At 40.0% G+C, this 16,472-nt stretch overlaps 1 protein-coding gene across 15 annotated transcripts in view; it reads right to left on the minus strand.

Annotated features, from left to right (window-relative positions):
• Window positions 1-16,472, minus strand: part of ABLIM1 (actin binding LIM protein 1) — a 201,083-nt gene that overhangs the window by 101,742 nt on the left and 82,869 nt on the right. For all 15 annotated transcript variants that reach the window (XM_064663410.1, XM_064663409.1, XM_064663405.1 and 12 more), the window contains exon 2: window positions 4,669-4,803. In XM_064663410.1, coding sequence (XP_064519480.1) covers window positions 4,669-4,803 — 135 coding nt within the window. The remainder of the gene's footprint in view (window positions 1-4,668; window positions 4,804-16,472) is intronic.

Consider the following 16,472-nt stretch of genomic DNA (forward strand, 5'->3'; position numbering starts at 1 on the left):
CTCTCCTAGTGCATGGAATAAGGTAAAATGAACTGTTATCAACTGACAATGGTAGAAAATTATCATTTGTATCAGATCACAATTTAAATTGAGATATTAAAATCTCTGCTCATGCAGAGTAATTTAGGGCCTGTTCCCACACACAGTTACATATGGAACAGCATTGTGGTGAGTAGTCGTAGTTTTTCCAGAAAGGTTATCCTTGTATATACTTAGAAGAAACTTTTTACTTCTTCATAAGCTACGAATTCATTCTTGTTAATTTTAATGCTTATTAAAGACAAAACCAATGATGTCTCCAGCTCAATCTGCTCTCCCTCCAACCTCCTCATTTAACTTTCCCTCCTCTCAGCCTGCTGCTTCCACTGCCTGGTAGACATTAACAAGTTGGTATGGTAAGTGTAGTGTACTCCTACTAAAACAGAACTTAAGACTTATTACAACTGGAGGTAACACAGAATCCAATTAAATTTGCAGTTGTAACACAAACCAGTGTAAATCCTTAGCAAGGCAAGTGACTTTGTTATAAAACAGCAAAAGACAACTGCTCTGAATTGTGCTCCAGGAGCACTCCTAAATCTCTCTTATCCCTCCTCAGTCCATCATTCCCTTGTTAACTCCAGCTCCGAGTCAGCTGCTGCCTGCCTGACATTCTTTGCCTATGGGGGGGGGGGGGGGGGGGGGGCGGCAGAGCTCACCTTCCCGGGGACAGCCACACCATTTTCAGCTCTTTGTTTTTCTACCAGCTCTTATCAGGAGCCACAAATAGAACTGGCCAGCCCTGCCAGGCAGATAGGACACACCAGCGGGACACACGTGGTTCTCAACAGGCAGAGTCACAGCGAGGTGCATCTTATCATGGGGGCATGGGAACACATCTGTCCATGGAGGTTTCACTTGTCATCTTTGTCAGGAAGCTATTACTCTGTTCTGAGAAAGATTCCAGAGATGGATGCAGCACCAAACTACAGGGGAAGACGACTGTCTGATCACATTACATGACGCATGAGCATGTCCTGGGCTGGCTGATGCAGCTCGGAGACTGAAGTCACTGTGTTCCTTCAGTGCAACAGCCATCACTGACATGCATGCCAAGCAGTCATGGAGTGCCTAAGAGGCTCTGACATAACCTAGGGAAGCAGCATTGCAGCATGATGTAAACACAAAGTTGAGAGCATGGATGGCAATAAAAAAAAAGGAAATACATACCAGAGCAAAGAACAGGATCACACTGAAACTCTGCAACTATACAACTAGTGTGACAGCTTTATGAGGAAATGGATTTTTTCCACATCTTCTAAGTCTATGAGTAAAAGTTTCAACACTTTCAGCAGGTATGAAAACAGTTAGACAAGTATGAGCTTGTTCAAGACTTTCATGCTGCAGATGTATGAGTTGAAGTCTCAAGAGCAAAGTTTAGTATACAAAAAAGAGAAAGATAAGGAAGCCACCTGTAGATGCAGCTGATAAGTTCTGTCCCAGTATCAGCTGTTTTCTTTAGCTAACAACTTACTCTATAAACCAAGGAGGGTTTATAGAGTAATACACCTCCTGTAGAGTCGCAGTCATGTCAAATTAAAAACTCATCAGATGAAGAGGAAAAAAACCCACTTACTTGAACTGCTGTGTCCCACTTGTATGAAGCATATGGTCAGACAACATGCAATGTAAGTAAATAACTATATGGTTTAAACAAAAACTGCATTCACTTAAGTAAGAGAGGCAAACAGTATACAAGATCTGCAGCCCGGGTATAAGATTCAAAACAGGATTTGGAGCAACCTCCCATACACACCCTTTTCCTTTCTTTCAGTGAAAGACAACTGAACTCTAAACAGACAACACTCCCTGGCAAACTCAAATAATAAGGCACAAACTGAATGAGCAGCATGGGAAAAGTCTCTTAAGATTCAGCACTGACCTTCTCAGATCAAACTAGAACATGCAGATACTACAACCAGCAGAAGCCACAGTCACCCCCTCCCACTAAACAATAAGTGAACATATGGAACCAGTTACCTTTCACAAACTCAATTTTCCTTAAAAAGTTAATGATATAAATCATAGTTTCATTTGCATGATATTTCTATATCTCTCCTTTCTCTGGTGATCTTCATGTAAACAGTCATGAGATAGATAATATTACAGAATACTAAACCATCATTAGATTGGAAACACTTTCACAAACAGAAGCCAAGATGAGTTTAGATATTGTTCTAGGGTAGGGGAAAAAAATGTAACCTAGTAAACCCAACCAACAGAATAGTCTATTAAACCCAGCTATTAAAAAAAAAAAAAATTAAAAAAAGCAGCTATTAAACCCAAAAAAATTGCAAGATTAATGTGGTGCATTCATCAGGACAAGAATTCCAGAGCCCTGTTCCATCTGCCCCCTTGCTTTATCGGAGGTCCTAAGCACACTGTTTGCTGCCTGGTCTGAATTAGCATTCTCCTTCATGACTCAAAGGGTCTCATCTGGCCTGATGCTGAAAATATCCTAATCCAGTGTCTTCTGTAAATTGAGACCACTACTCACTACAGGCAGAAACAAGAAAAGAAACAATTGCTGGCTTTGAACTGATTAAGGATTATATTGCATCAAGTACTGCTTGAAATACAGCAACTGTAATAGAGAAAGAGATACACATTTCCCCAAAGCATTTCAGAAATAGTGCAGATAGTGCTCCTTGCCACCTTCCACGATAGGCTGATGCCATTCCAGTTTGGCACAGATGAAAGATGTTAATATCGAGGAGAAAGTTAAGCATTTTTTGAGTTATTTAGCTGTATTTAATTAAAAACCACAGGTAACAAACATAATTTCTTAGGTTCTAGCCATTCATTTTTCAACATGCAAGTAACTCAAGTGACTTCTAGTAACATACAAAAACAACTATTTCTATTTTCTGCTATATTCCATATATTCAGAAAGCAGAAGAACTCAGCAATCACACTACAGTACTATTCCACCCACGTTTAGAACATGAAAAATATAACTGAAACTCAGGAACTGGGCTTGAGGCACTTTACAAAGTCTGGATCTGCAGTACATGCACTAGATATGGACTTTCAGAAAAAGTAACAGGTGTAATAGAAGTGAAAAACTACATAATACAGATTCTTCTACTCTGTTTTAGTTGCTCAGTTACTCTGATTTGCTCCAGCACCCTACTCCATGTTTGCCACCAGCTTGGCCACATTCACCTGGAGCCTGAAGCCCTTTGATTGTATCTCTCCTGTGCTATGCTGGAACTGAATCAGCAGGTGCTTCCCTTGTTTCACATGGGCCTGTGTATTTCTCCTTATTCTCACCTTTCATCCTACGTACTGCAGTTACTTAATTCAGCCAGTGCTGCATTGTTGTTCATTAAACAGAAGCTGTATGAAGGAGTCAGGATTGCCTCCTGCTCCAGAACACCCATCTTCAAAGGCCATGAATTCACAAAGCATAGTTCTATAATTATTTAATGCTTCATTAAACCTCTTTTTTGTAAAAAAACACAGTGAGTCTTTGTTGTGGTCACAGAGGGCTCAGTGGTATGAGCTGGAGCTGCCGAGAGCCCTTCAGGTCCTCGCTCTGTGCAACGGGTCGTTCTCTCCCCATTCCCAAGGCAGCTCCACAGCCCAAAGCCTTAGAACCCTTTTGAAGAACCAGGGCTGACAGGAGGCAAAGCTCTTCCCATAACACAGCTGCCTGCAGATGCAGCTTCCTTACACACACAACCAAATTGGGCTCCGAAACAGGTGAGGCCTCCATGAAAGTGTGTGTGCATCCTAGAAAATCCTAGCCAATGGAGAGAGAGGCCCAGAGACTCAAAAGCATGGAAGACCAAGCTTAATTCACTGTCTGGGAAATATATGAAACTCATTGTCTACGTAGAACTGCATGAAGTAAATAAAATTGCAAATAAAATTAAAAAGAGCTAAGTTTTTTTTTTTATTTCTTTCAGGTACAATTTTCTATTGTTTAGCTTGCACCCAGTGTACAGGAGAAAAGAACAAGAATGAACACATAAGTATTCAGAACAGAACGTGCTGTTCCAAGTCTTTGAGTCAGCGGTGCCCTGGCAGCCAGGAGGGCAACCATATCCTGGGGTGCATCAGGCAAAGCATCGCCAGCCGGTCGAGGGAGATGATTGTCCTTCCCTGCTCTGCTCTGGGGAGGCCTCACCTTGAGTGGCAATTTTCGTCACCACAATATAAGAAAGATATTAAGCTCTTAGAGAGCGTGCAAAGGAGGGCAACGAATGTGGTGAAGGGCCTTGATTTGGAGCCGTGTGAGGAGCAGCTGAGGACACTTGGTTTGTTCAGCTGGAGAAGAGGAGACTGAGGAGAGATCTCATGAGGGGAAGAGGAGGGGCAGGCACTGATCTCTTCTCTGTGATGACCAGTGACAGGACTTGAGGGAATGGCCTGAAGTTGTGTCAGGGGAGGTTTAGGTTGGATCTCAGAAAGAGGTTCTTCACCCAGAGGGTGGTTGGGCCCTGGAACAGGCTCCCCAGGGCAGTGGTCACAGCACCAAGCCTGAGAGAGTTCAAGAAGCATTTGGACTGAGCAAAGAGAATATCTGTAACTGGCCAATCACAGGAAGCGCAACCTCTTATCACTGGTTCAAGGTACCAGTGCATAAATACACTCATTTCTAACAGATCAATAGCCAGGTCTTACCTTTGCAGGTGAAGCATTTGATGTGGAAGTGTCTGGCCTGAACACGGAGTACTTCACCTTTACATGGCTCCCCACATTTATGGCAGTGGATGACTGGCTTTTCAGAGGGGTGGTGAGGCTCCTGAGGATGGGCCACTGTAAAACAAACAAACAAACAATATTTCAACCCAAACAAAAAGAATATTTTCTCCTGTACATAACTCTGTGTTCTCAGACACTTTTGACCATAATACAAATGTATCTGGTCCTATTTTAGGCTCATCTAAAAAATCACCACCATTTTATTTAAATATAGTCTTATCATAAACCAGTAGTTTAAGCCATTTACATCAACTACCTCTTTCCACTGAGGCTGCCATGGAAAGACGAGGAAAAACTGTCCCCACAGTTTCAGTGCCACAGAGCATTTCAGAATGCCTACAGTTTTCTATCCAAGAACATGAGTGTGTGCTTCTCCAATGGAGGAGCTAATTTAATTCAAGAAAAAAATATAATCTAAGCAAAAAGGATTAAAGGAAAGCAATGCCAAATCAAGTTCTGGGACACCAGATAAACCAGGCAGTCTATATGAAATGACTACACTAAATATAAACTACAAACATCTCCTTTTTGCTACAGCAGAGACACAGGGAAAGCACTCCTGAAGAGAAAAGAAGACAACATTATTTGTTTCTACTCCCATTAATTCTAGCAGAAATTCCTCTCTGCATTCAACTTAGAGAAACTATGAGTAGGCAGAAATTACCAAAGTATATGCAATATAGTCAGGGAGACACAATTCCAGGTAGTGGTAATCAGCCATCCAACTGTCCTTAGCAGAGCTTGGACAGGAACAGGAAAGGTTCATGTATTTCGTTGTCATAATAAAAGTTTAATTGCTCCACATTTGGCTTCTGTAAAACACATTTAACTTTTTCTTCAGATGTGTCTTGTGGCATCTTGGGGCTCCAACAGAAATGCATGGCTGTAAACCAGAGCAAGATTTAACCTAAACTGTACCATTTGAAGTGAAAAGTATTACCCAGAATGTTCCCAAAGAAACCTATGTTCCTTCAATTCTCCCTCCCACATCCCATTCTAGCAGTAGAAAGTTTGCCTCCTTCTAATATTGTTCTCAAACTAGTGGTGCTCATCAGAACATCTCAGAGAAAACATATCTCTACCCATGCCTCTGTCTTTTACCATTCCTGTCCTACTTTTCCCGGCCTGCGAAGGACTGAGTGCTGATACAGCTACATCCCTCTCACTGTCACTGGGAAGCATCTTCATTATTTTATCTTGGAGTTTTCTGGAGATCTTTTCCTTTCCTGATCAATTCCTGACATCACCCCCACCAGGACTATGCAGTTTTCAGGTTGCTGCTTACACAGCAATAGAAGAGATACCTTGCTTGTATTTACTACACCAGATTCCTCCCCTTCTTCAATGAAGTCCTAGCAATTTCTAGACCCATCACTTCATGAATTTCTTCTATATTACTCTCCTATATAAATGCCTTAGTGAAGAATTGCTGCTATCATTCTGTATTATATAAATACAAGATTAATAATAAAAAGCCTAATATGTGATTAGGGGAGTAACAGCATCAAGAATAAGGAATAACAAATATTCTAAGTAATTTCTGTTATAAGTCCAGCCAAATTAATATGGTAGCTGTTTGTTCTTAACCACCACCACTACCCACACCTCCCACACCAAACTTCAAAGAAAATGAACAGCTGAATTGTTCTACTCAAGCTCAAAGTTTTTAACACCCTCTTCTCTGGTAGCCTCATTTCACCTATTTCCCTTGAGCAGATACTCAGCCCATCCTGGTGAACAGAATGCAGCTGGTAATGCCAACCAGTATTTCAATTAGGAGCTCCAGTGAAGAGCCTAGTGAATGCCTTACCTTGAGTGAACCTCATCTAATAGTCTGCAATGTGATACTATTTCTAGAGTGGAAGTTATTATTCTTCCAAACAAGACTATTGACTGGTAACCAAGGAAACACATAGATTATGCAATGAGAAAGAGAGTAAGAAAGAGAGAAGGAGAGAAAGAGAGAAGGAAAGGAAGAAAGTAGAAAAGAAAGAACCATAGAGACAAGTGCTAGCAAATCAAATTATCATGAGGAAAATTCCCTCTCAGAACTAGATACCCTGAGATGAGCCTGATGCCAGCTGAAAAAAATTAACAGAATGGACTTTTAAAGTTGCTCACAAGAGGAACTGGACCAAGAATTTGGGAAAATGTTCCCTATGATTTATATGGTGCAATGTGAAATCTGCATCTGCAACATTCTGCTCTCTTCAACTCACATGTGGAGGACACTCTAACATTGTGCACACCAGGTTCCAGATCTTCTGCTATTGATCTGAAACAATCTTTTCTCTTTAGGAGAGTAAATAAATGTAAATAACACTGGTCCAGTGATGCAGCTTCTTTCCAGTTCTGCCTTTAAAGCCATTTAAACGAATACAAATACTGTTAGTTGCTATTTTTATGCTGATCTCTTAAGTGAAGCTAATTATGGTGCTTGTCTTACTGGCCTGAATTTGGCACTGTAGGTCAAAACTGAGTAACTGAGTTTTGCCTTCCTGTAAGGAATTGCTTGCAAGCTTTTTCCTTTGGATATATGCAATACACACAAGGCTTTTCAGTGACAGAGGTGACCTTTTATAGTTACCAGTGAGGACAGAACAGGGATTTGAAGGAAAAAAAAGTGAAATACCCTCACAAGCAGCTTACAGAAATGTTTCTGACTGAAGTCCAGCCAGCTTACTGGACATGTCAGTTGTGAACTGCCCTGGGTCTGAAAAGGTGAGCCAGGAGCTGCTTTCATCTCCTTACAGGGATTTCACATCTTGAGAGAGTAAATAATTCAGGCTCTGCCTGCATCAACCCTCCCCATATCAGCTAAATGCTAGAGGATATGTTCTCAGGCATCATGCACTAGCAGCAATGATGCAATAAGGCAACTCTAGATCATGTCTAAGACAATAATAGACTCCAGACAGTATAATTAGCAATAGGACATTAATTTAGGATCTGGATAATCCAGATTCCAACCCCTGCTCTACAACAGGTATCTGGGCTCTTTGGATGACATCCTCTAACTCTAAATGACTAAAGTCAGACAGTTAAGTTCATCTAAGTCTCTGAGCCTGGGACCTACCAGTTTAAAGTTAGGTTATTTGAATTTTTTTGTTTATCTGTGTTTCCAGTGTCTCTGCCTGTAAACTGGGTGTAACAGCACTGTTAATGTCACCCTGCTGTGAGAGTAAATACCATGACAAGGTTCCTGGGCGCTGAGATGGAAAGAGTTGCATAAGCATCTAAGACGTTAAGTCAGACAGTGTCACATATGGTCACATCCATCATATTTCTGGAAGCAGCATTCCTTAGAAAGTGAGTGGACAAACACTAACTTAAGAAGCTGTGTTGCCTTTAATGAAGTTTCACATCCAAATATATCAACACTATGACTGCCTTCCCAGCCAAAAGAAATTAAAAGAACGTAAGTTAACAACTTTCTGAGGGAGAGATGGTACCAGAGCAACAGGTACTTGCTTCAGTACCGGGGCTGATGATTGTCTTCATATCATAAAGTGCATACTTACAGCATGGGTGTGTAACATAAACACAAGTCAGGTATTTGCCAGTTCCAGTAAAACGATTTGAGCTGATACTTGTCTACATGCAAATCATGTCAGATACCAGCTTGGCCCAACCAGTAAAACAAGGTGCACGGACCCTTTTGTTTAAGACTAAACACAGCGTATCTACTGGCCTTGCTCACATCAGCAAAACTTTTCCAAAGTTTCAAGTTGCTGTATAATAGTTTCAACTTCCAATGCTGCTGGGCACAGCCTGAAGACTTCTTTTATTAATGAACAAAATCTCAGGTCAGGGACATACAAAGAAGAATTTTTCAAGACAAGACAGGTGGAGACTTCCACTCCTGCTTTCAAGACCAGCTTAAATGATTAAATAATTAATAATTAATGCTTTCTTAAACTCATTTAGGTTTCCAATAAGACAAATCAATGTCTCATTAAATATCCAATTTACCCAGAGTAACACGTACACTGACTGGGACAACTGGGAAGTCTGAATGACATAATTTAATTTGGGGGAAATAAAGAGAATATAAAAAAATCAATAGCATCTTCATCCATGAGGAAAACAGTCTTTGTGACTGGAGTATTGCTTTGTGCTAACGTCACTCAGCATACATATCACCATGATTTTTGTCATTCCTTATGTTCCCTTGTGAATCATGCAATGTTGATTTCATTACATTTTGCAACAGCACTATATTGATGTAAATTCAAAGCAACTCTAACAGCTTGAGCATATTTGTTACTGCATTTTATCTAAATTTCTCAAAATAATCCCAGATCTGCAAAGAAACAATTAAAAAGAAAAGGAGACAGAAAAGGCCATTAACAACCCAATGTTCATATGAGAAACCAAAGGCATTTTCTGAGCAAAGTGAAAGACTTAATTTGTTGTGTAAAGTTTAAAACTGTCCTGTTGGGGTGTGTTATGTAAAGCAGATCATTGTATGAGGGTTTAATAACAATTATATGTTTTGTTGCATCAGACAGAAAAAAGGACATCAGTTTTTGTACCGAACCTTTTTGGAATGAAAATTACAGCAACTACCTAAAGAGACACAGTTGTTGAATAAAGAAAACAATGAAAATAAATACTGCAGCTTGCTTTATTAATGATTCTCTCCCTGAACACAGAACTGTTAGAAATCAAAGGCTCAAGCTAAGTGACTCTTAGCTGCAGATTCTTGCTGGCAAGACTCCATGTATCTGCTGCAAGCCAGAAAATACCTTGCTTTTTATTGGAAGTCAGGATGAAGCTTCTGGGAAACACCTTGCTATACAAATGCTGCAAGGCAGAGGTCACAGCTAAATATGCTGGGTTCAGCTTTGCTCTAAACTGCAGTAAAAAACCAGCTTCCTCTAAATTAAAAGAAGAGGAGGATATGGGCTATTACTCTTTTAATTTTTGTCATTTTCCCATTTATATGAATACCTTCACAAATGAACCTGAAGCTATGCTCAGTCAACTCTAACCATGTTGTAGAATATGTAACTTCAAACTTTATGCTAGGAAATACAATTTCTATGGCTTACAGTTCCACAACCTCTGGGCTCTTTTGCACAGCACTGAGAACAGGCTGTGCCCATTGCAGCACGGGCAAGGGGGGTCCCAGCATTTCACAGCTATGTCCTTTGTATCTTGAGTGGCCTACCACAGACAGCATGCTCTGAAATGCTAACAGTTCAACTGGCTGCTGTGTTTTCTTGGCTAAAGACTGAACTATTAAGAAGGAAAAAGCAGAAATGTAATGGTATGGAACTACGGTAAGTTTTTTGCTAGCCTGTTTTAAATTTCCTTTCCTTTCTGCTTTCAGGAATGAAATTAAGATGACTGTGCTAGAGATTGCCAAGGCAGTCAATGCAACCAAATCATCCTACAGACAATTCTCTCTGCTGTCTCTTCTCTCCCTGTAATACCTGACATGGTTTTGGAGGCTATAATTTCTTAAATTAATTTACAGGATTTGCAGTTCAAAACTTGAAAAATAAAAATTCCCTCAATCTCTGATGCTGCCAAGTGGCTGCAGTGTTACTTCAGCTGGGCAGCTGCTTGCTTGGGACAAGACAGAGGAAGTCAGGTGGGCACTGTGCACAGGATAACACTGTGAGAAAATCTGTCCTGGGATGAAAGATGCTAGAGAGACACCAGAGGATCAAGTTCAAGAACCAAATCTGCCTTATCGCTTCTCCTCCATGCTCTGTTGTAAAGAGGGGAGAAGTAATTTTCTCCCACCCTTTGTGTTTCTCACAAAGGTGACTGTCTGTAACCTCTGGTTTGTAAAGCCTGTCTGTCTATAACCAGTACAGTCTCCAAGGAATTCCTCTTTTGTAAAAGCCCAGCACAGTGGAGACTGGAGGATTTAGTGAAATACCTATTGAAAGGAAGGGGTGAAAAATGCACTGTCATTTTGCTTATCTGCAGAATGTTCTTGAATCTCAAATCTATAAGAATCCTATCAGCTAAGGTGACCAACAGTGACTCAGACTGAAATCAAACCTCCCAGCTGTCAGAGACTGATAAAAATGTTACTGCAGTCATTAGCCACAGGTATCAGAGAGGGATCTTCAGGAATTCCAGGAAATCCTGGAAGGAGGCACTCCCATAAAGAGATACTAGTGAGCTGCTTGCCTACACATGTAAGAAAAAGCCTAAGGGAAAATCCTAGACTGTAGCTTGCTCATGCTACTGTCATTCAAACCAGATCTGAAGAATCATTATAAAGCTCTCTCTTCCTGTAAATTTATCTGCCTTATTCCTACAGTGTGCCAATTTGTCTTAAAACTAGTTTTGCTGTCTATAGATATCTAGAGTAGCTATTTTTAAAATAAGCCAGAAAAAAAATAAATCTTAAACTTGGTAGCTTTTTGCCATGATTTTTAAACGTTTTCTCATATTTTCCATAAAAGTATTGCCACTTTCCCCTTGCAATTGGTCTGCTGCTGAAAACAGCAGATGCAAACAGGACTGCAGTAGGAATGGGAACATGGTAGGACAGTATCTCTTTTTGCACCACAAAAGTTACTGTCCTCATCATGGTGGTGCTTGGCACTCACATCCACGTGAGAGCACACCAGCTGATGAGTGCATTCATAGTGACAGGGCAAGGCTCCAGACCCTCTCTCCCCATTTTACCTCATACTCTTGTCTTTTGGGGTGTTGGTGGGATGAAAGTTAGAGCTTAGCAAGCAGGACAGTGCAGGAGAGAAGGCTGGATTATGAGAGAAAGTCATGTAAAGATGGGTAGCATAGCCCACGTCTGCTCTGGTTTAGGTCCAGAAAGAATTACTACTAACCCCCACAGTCCTCTGCCCCTGGTCTTACTCTCTACTTACTTAACAAAGAGAAGACCTAAGTAAAACTGATACTTTTCTTATGTGTCCTATTCAATTATCACCATAACACAGGCTTCTCAGCCTCAGTTCTTCAGCTAGAATAAACAAAGTACACCAGAGCTATTTATCCTCAAAACAGCATCTCATGGTCACACATGGGGCTGATTGCAAGGTAGTAATGAACAGACTGGTATCAATTCTTTCCACCCCATCCTCCACAACTCTTGACAGGTTCTGCAGCAACTAAAAGATTTTCACAAAACAGAAGACATGCCACATGTCCACCCTAGGGGTGCATTGCTACTTTGAAAAACGTATTTTTTTAAAGGAAAAACAACCTATAAAGACATTAACAAGTATAACTACATAAATTGAGATTATAGATTAGGGTTGTTCACAACAAAAACATTTGAGAAAAGGTTGTAAGTAAAGATATCAAAATTTATTTGCATGAAAATAGGATGTAAAGGTTTCAATACCAGAAACCAAATTTTAAAAATAAAAGATGAAACATATATAATTTTTAAGTAAGAAAATCAGTATTTAAGTACTGTCCTATTTTTAGATATGCATAACACATGCATGGAGCTAATGCAGCTAACAGAATTAAATACAAAAATTTAGAGATACAAGTGCCAGGTAATAACCCAAAACATAACTGTGGCTTAAAATCCATGTGAGATGACTCCTATGTTATTTACAAACAAAAATAAAAAGCTTTGTGCCACATACATACAAATATGTAAAAAGGCTAGGAAATAATGAGCTTTAAAATACAGCAGGAAAAAAAATCCCATTTGTTTCCTAGTTTCAGAACACAAGTGCAAACATGCTTATTTTCTCTGCTCTTTTTCCTGCTGTTTCCTATCCTCCTCCCATCCCTCCCTGCTACCTAGAGCTTTGATACCACAATTAATTCCCCACAGAACGGCCTACAAGATCAAGCTGAGGCCCTAAGGCCTCAGCTGTATAAAGATTTATGCATATGAATGGTTCAGTATTAAGTAAAATATGTAACACTAGCACTTGCTTGATCCTCTCTGAAAAGATCGCCTACAACATACACAAAAATAAAGAATACAGCTGTGATGGTTCTGCAATTAAAATAAATGTGTTTGATGGATCCAGTTTGCCATGCTTTTGATGGTGATTGAGAGATTAAGAAAATTTGGCTGTGTTTATTTAAGGGTTATAACCTTATCTGGACATACCACAGCTTCTGATAGTCTATTTAGTGCACAATTTCCACAGTTTCTCGGTGACAAAGCATAAATCTTACCGAGTCTTAGTAGGCCCTTTTGCCTAACTACCCAGTAACCTTGGGATATCCTACTCTTGCTTCAAACTCAGCAGGAGCCTGAGTGCTTTCTCAGTTTGTCAGGTAGAAACACACCCCATGGCTAACTCAGCGCTCCAGTTCAGTTAAACTGTAGCAGTGTTATTGATGCTGTTCTCAATACAAAAGCATTAGAGCCTATTTAGAACTATTTGTCATTCTCTATAACAGCAACAGTCAGCAAATGAAGGAACTTCTACCACATCTGTCCACATGTGTTTGCCTTTGGTTACTTGGTAGGTGAACAAAAAACCTTCTAAAGCATCATCTATACTGCAAGAACAAAATGACTTGGCAAAATTATTCCATTTATATTTGTTACATGACATATCTTACACAACAATTATTGTGTAAGAAAAATTATAATCCTTTCAAAGAAGAGTCATGGACAGCTTGTTAACTGGTATTATCAGGAGTTGTTTTAAGCTTAAATAGAAAAAGCAATAGGGAGTTTTAAAACTATTTTCAGTAATGAAAAGGCACTAATCTTCCAATGAAGTATGCAGCAAATTAAGACATGCTGAGAAACAGACGATGTTCAAACAAATGTTGACTAAGCCAAGCCAGTCTTTGAATCAAACCTCCATTCCTGCATTACTCAATGTGATTATTAACAGATGGATTACCAATTAGTGGTTAGCAAACCAAAGGGAAGAAGCACAAAGTGAATTTTGTCTGCTATATTTCTACATCAGCACAGAGTAATTTTTCACAAGACAGATCATGATACAAATTGGGTGATAAGAAGACAGTGAACCCAGACTCTTATCTGATGTTCTGAGAATGCCCTTATCGATCTTCATCACATCCACAAAGGTTCTCTACACTTAGTTACACAACCAACTTACTGAGGGACAGTACTTCAAGATAGTCAACTCACCCTTCAAAACTCTTTACTGAAGGGCTGGAGGATCATGCTAAGCATATGCTTCTCACACCTAACACTTGTGAGTCTAACATGTAGCAACTGTTTATCAGCCTTGTAAATGGCAAAATAATTTTGAGTTATGCCTTCAACACACCCACCATACATGAGAAAATCAGTCACTATTTCAAAAGAGTGTTTTGGTTGGGCTTTCTTCTAACATAGGACAGGGGTAATTGGAAATTCAAGAGCTCCTCAGTGTACTCTGAGCGACCATCGCATACACATCACTTGATGTCCCCATCAAAACCTTACTGACAACAATGAATAAACACAAGTGTCAAGTTATTCACTGCAAATCCTCAAGGATCCTCAAGGCTGCATGAAAGCAAGTTGCTAAAATTAGCAGAAAAAAATAATTTCTTTTTCCAGACAGCATGGAAATTCTGGGTTACTGATGACTGGTGGTTACCCGTAATAGCACTCAAATGTCAAACAGGCCCCTCAGCTACCCAAACAACAACACACAAGGGGATTCCAGTCCGCAGCAACAAACTCGTTAGAGTTCTCCTACGTTTCCTTTTTTCAGGCTGCAGGAGTATTCCTTACAGTAAAATGAATTAAATTCCCTTTTGAGGTAAGTCAATATAAAAATGCTAATTTTAAAAAGCCAATTCTCCCACTGTTTACCCTGAGATTATCTGAAGAGGAACACTGATCTACTTAAGTCAGTGGTCTCCCAGATACTTTCAAAACAGAATCTGTAGTAAAATCTCCCCTCCCTTAACACCATGAACTTCACCAAGAGTTTTGTACAAGACCCTTGCAGAGACCTGTCCTCAGCTAACACTTTTAAACCATGGAAGCTCTCCTTCAATCAAGGATCTTATAAATGCCCACCATTCAGTGCGTCCCTCACTTCTGGCATTTCTACGGGCTGAGCTAAACAGCCTCAAACTAAAACTAGACACCCACATTCATGAGCAACATAACTCTCTACATGGCTCCTGACTCCCAGGACAGTTTGCCATGTACAGAGCTGATAAACCAGACATTTCAGAGGCCCTGCCTTGTGCTCAACTGCCCACGTTGGCACCCAGACCTTATAAACATTGGCAGCATAGAAGTCAGTTTCTTGAGGGATATTATTTCAACAATAAATAACAATGTGCTATTAAAGTCCAGCAACAGGATGAGAGGACATAGTCTTAAGCTGTACCAAGGAGGTTTAGGTTGGACATTAGGAGGAATTTCTTTGGAGAAAGAGTGATGAGACATTGGAATGGGCTGCCCAGGGAGGTGGTGGAGTCACTATCCCTGGAGGTGTTTAAGAAAAGAGTGGACACGGTGTTGGACTTTATGATGTCAGAGGTTTTTTCCAACCTTATTGGTACTGTGATTCTGTGATTCTGTAACTTTTAACACTCTATGGTAGATGGACTATCACAGAGAAAGTACTGACCAATACAGTGCTCCTGAATACAGCCTGTTCCTCTGGACAGCACTTCAAGTGCTGGATAGCAAGTAGGCACTCTCAAGTCTATCAAATCCTGTTTTCAGATGTCTTAGCAGAAAAGAAAATAGATATGCAGCTGCTTCTTTGATAAAGAAGTAATTTATTGACTCTTGTTTGGTCAAGCAGTAATAAAAAATAACCCTCACTAGTCTGCAAGGCTGTACTTATATTTAGATCACTTCCTTAATGTGATATAATTTTAAGATCCTGCTTCTGAACAAGATGCTGGAAACAAAGTTCCATAATATTGCCATGTAGTTTATACTAACATCTGTGATACTGCAGTGGTGCTAATAGTAGTGGGAATTAGGGAGCTACCCACCCTGTTGACACTGTTTATAGAACCTTGCCTATTAGTCTCCTGCATAGCATAAAAGCAACAACATTTCACTTCTGAACAGCTGGCACTACTTGATTTGACCCTCATTTTAGCACTTGCTCCTCACTCTGCAGCTTTGAGGGGATTCCTTAGCTTTCCTGCTTCTGTTTTCCTGTCTATATGGAATACAATAATAGGTAATGTACATGATGATCTACACAAGACTTCTGTCATTTATGGGTTTATAGAACTTTAAGATAAGTCCATAAAAAATCTGGAATTATTTATCTCATTGTTGTCTCTTACACAACAATGCAGCTAATAACACAACACAAAATGACCATCATTTATAAAATGCACGATTTTGCTTCAAAAACATCACAAAGTTTCAAAAAATGGAGTCCAACTTTGAGAAGACACTGAAACACTCACTTAGCTTTAAATCCCAGTGATTCAATTAGACTCAACAAGGCACTCTGGTGAATAGAACAGGCTTAAGACAATGCCTAAGTGTTCTCCTCAGCCAGATCCCTAGTGAGCCTGAAAACTATCCAAGCTGAACGAAGGCAAGGATTAATCATCCTTCTGGGGATACTGACTGTCCTGTAGGTGGAAAATCGACTTTGTTATAAATAATCCTTTTTAAATTAGTTATGGATTGCCCCCAGAAACAAACAAGAACAAAAATCCTGTTCCCACCCAAAGGGCACAGCACATTTTGATTAGTAGAACTTGGTCTTTTCCCCTGGTATACATTAATTTTTCCAGAAAAAGAATTGACACTCCTACAGCGGCAGGCCAAATTATCATCCTAACCTGCAAGCTCTTTCCTA

The sequence above is a fragment of the Pseudopipra pipra genome, chromosome 8 (assembly GCF_036250125.1).
Source record: "Pseudopipra pipra isolate bDixPip1 chromosome 8, bDixPip1.hap1, whole genome shotgun sequence".
Lineage (NCBI taxonomy): Eukaryota > Metazoa > Chordata > Aves > Passeriformes > Pipridae > Pseudopipra > Pseudopipra pipra.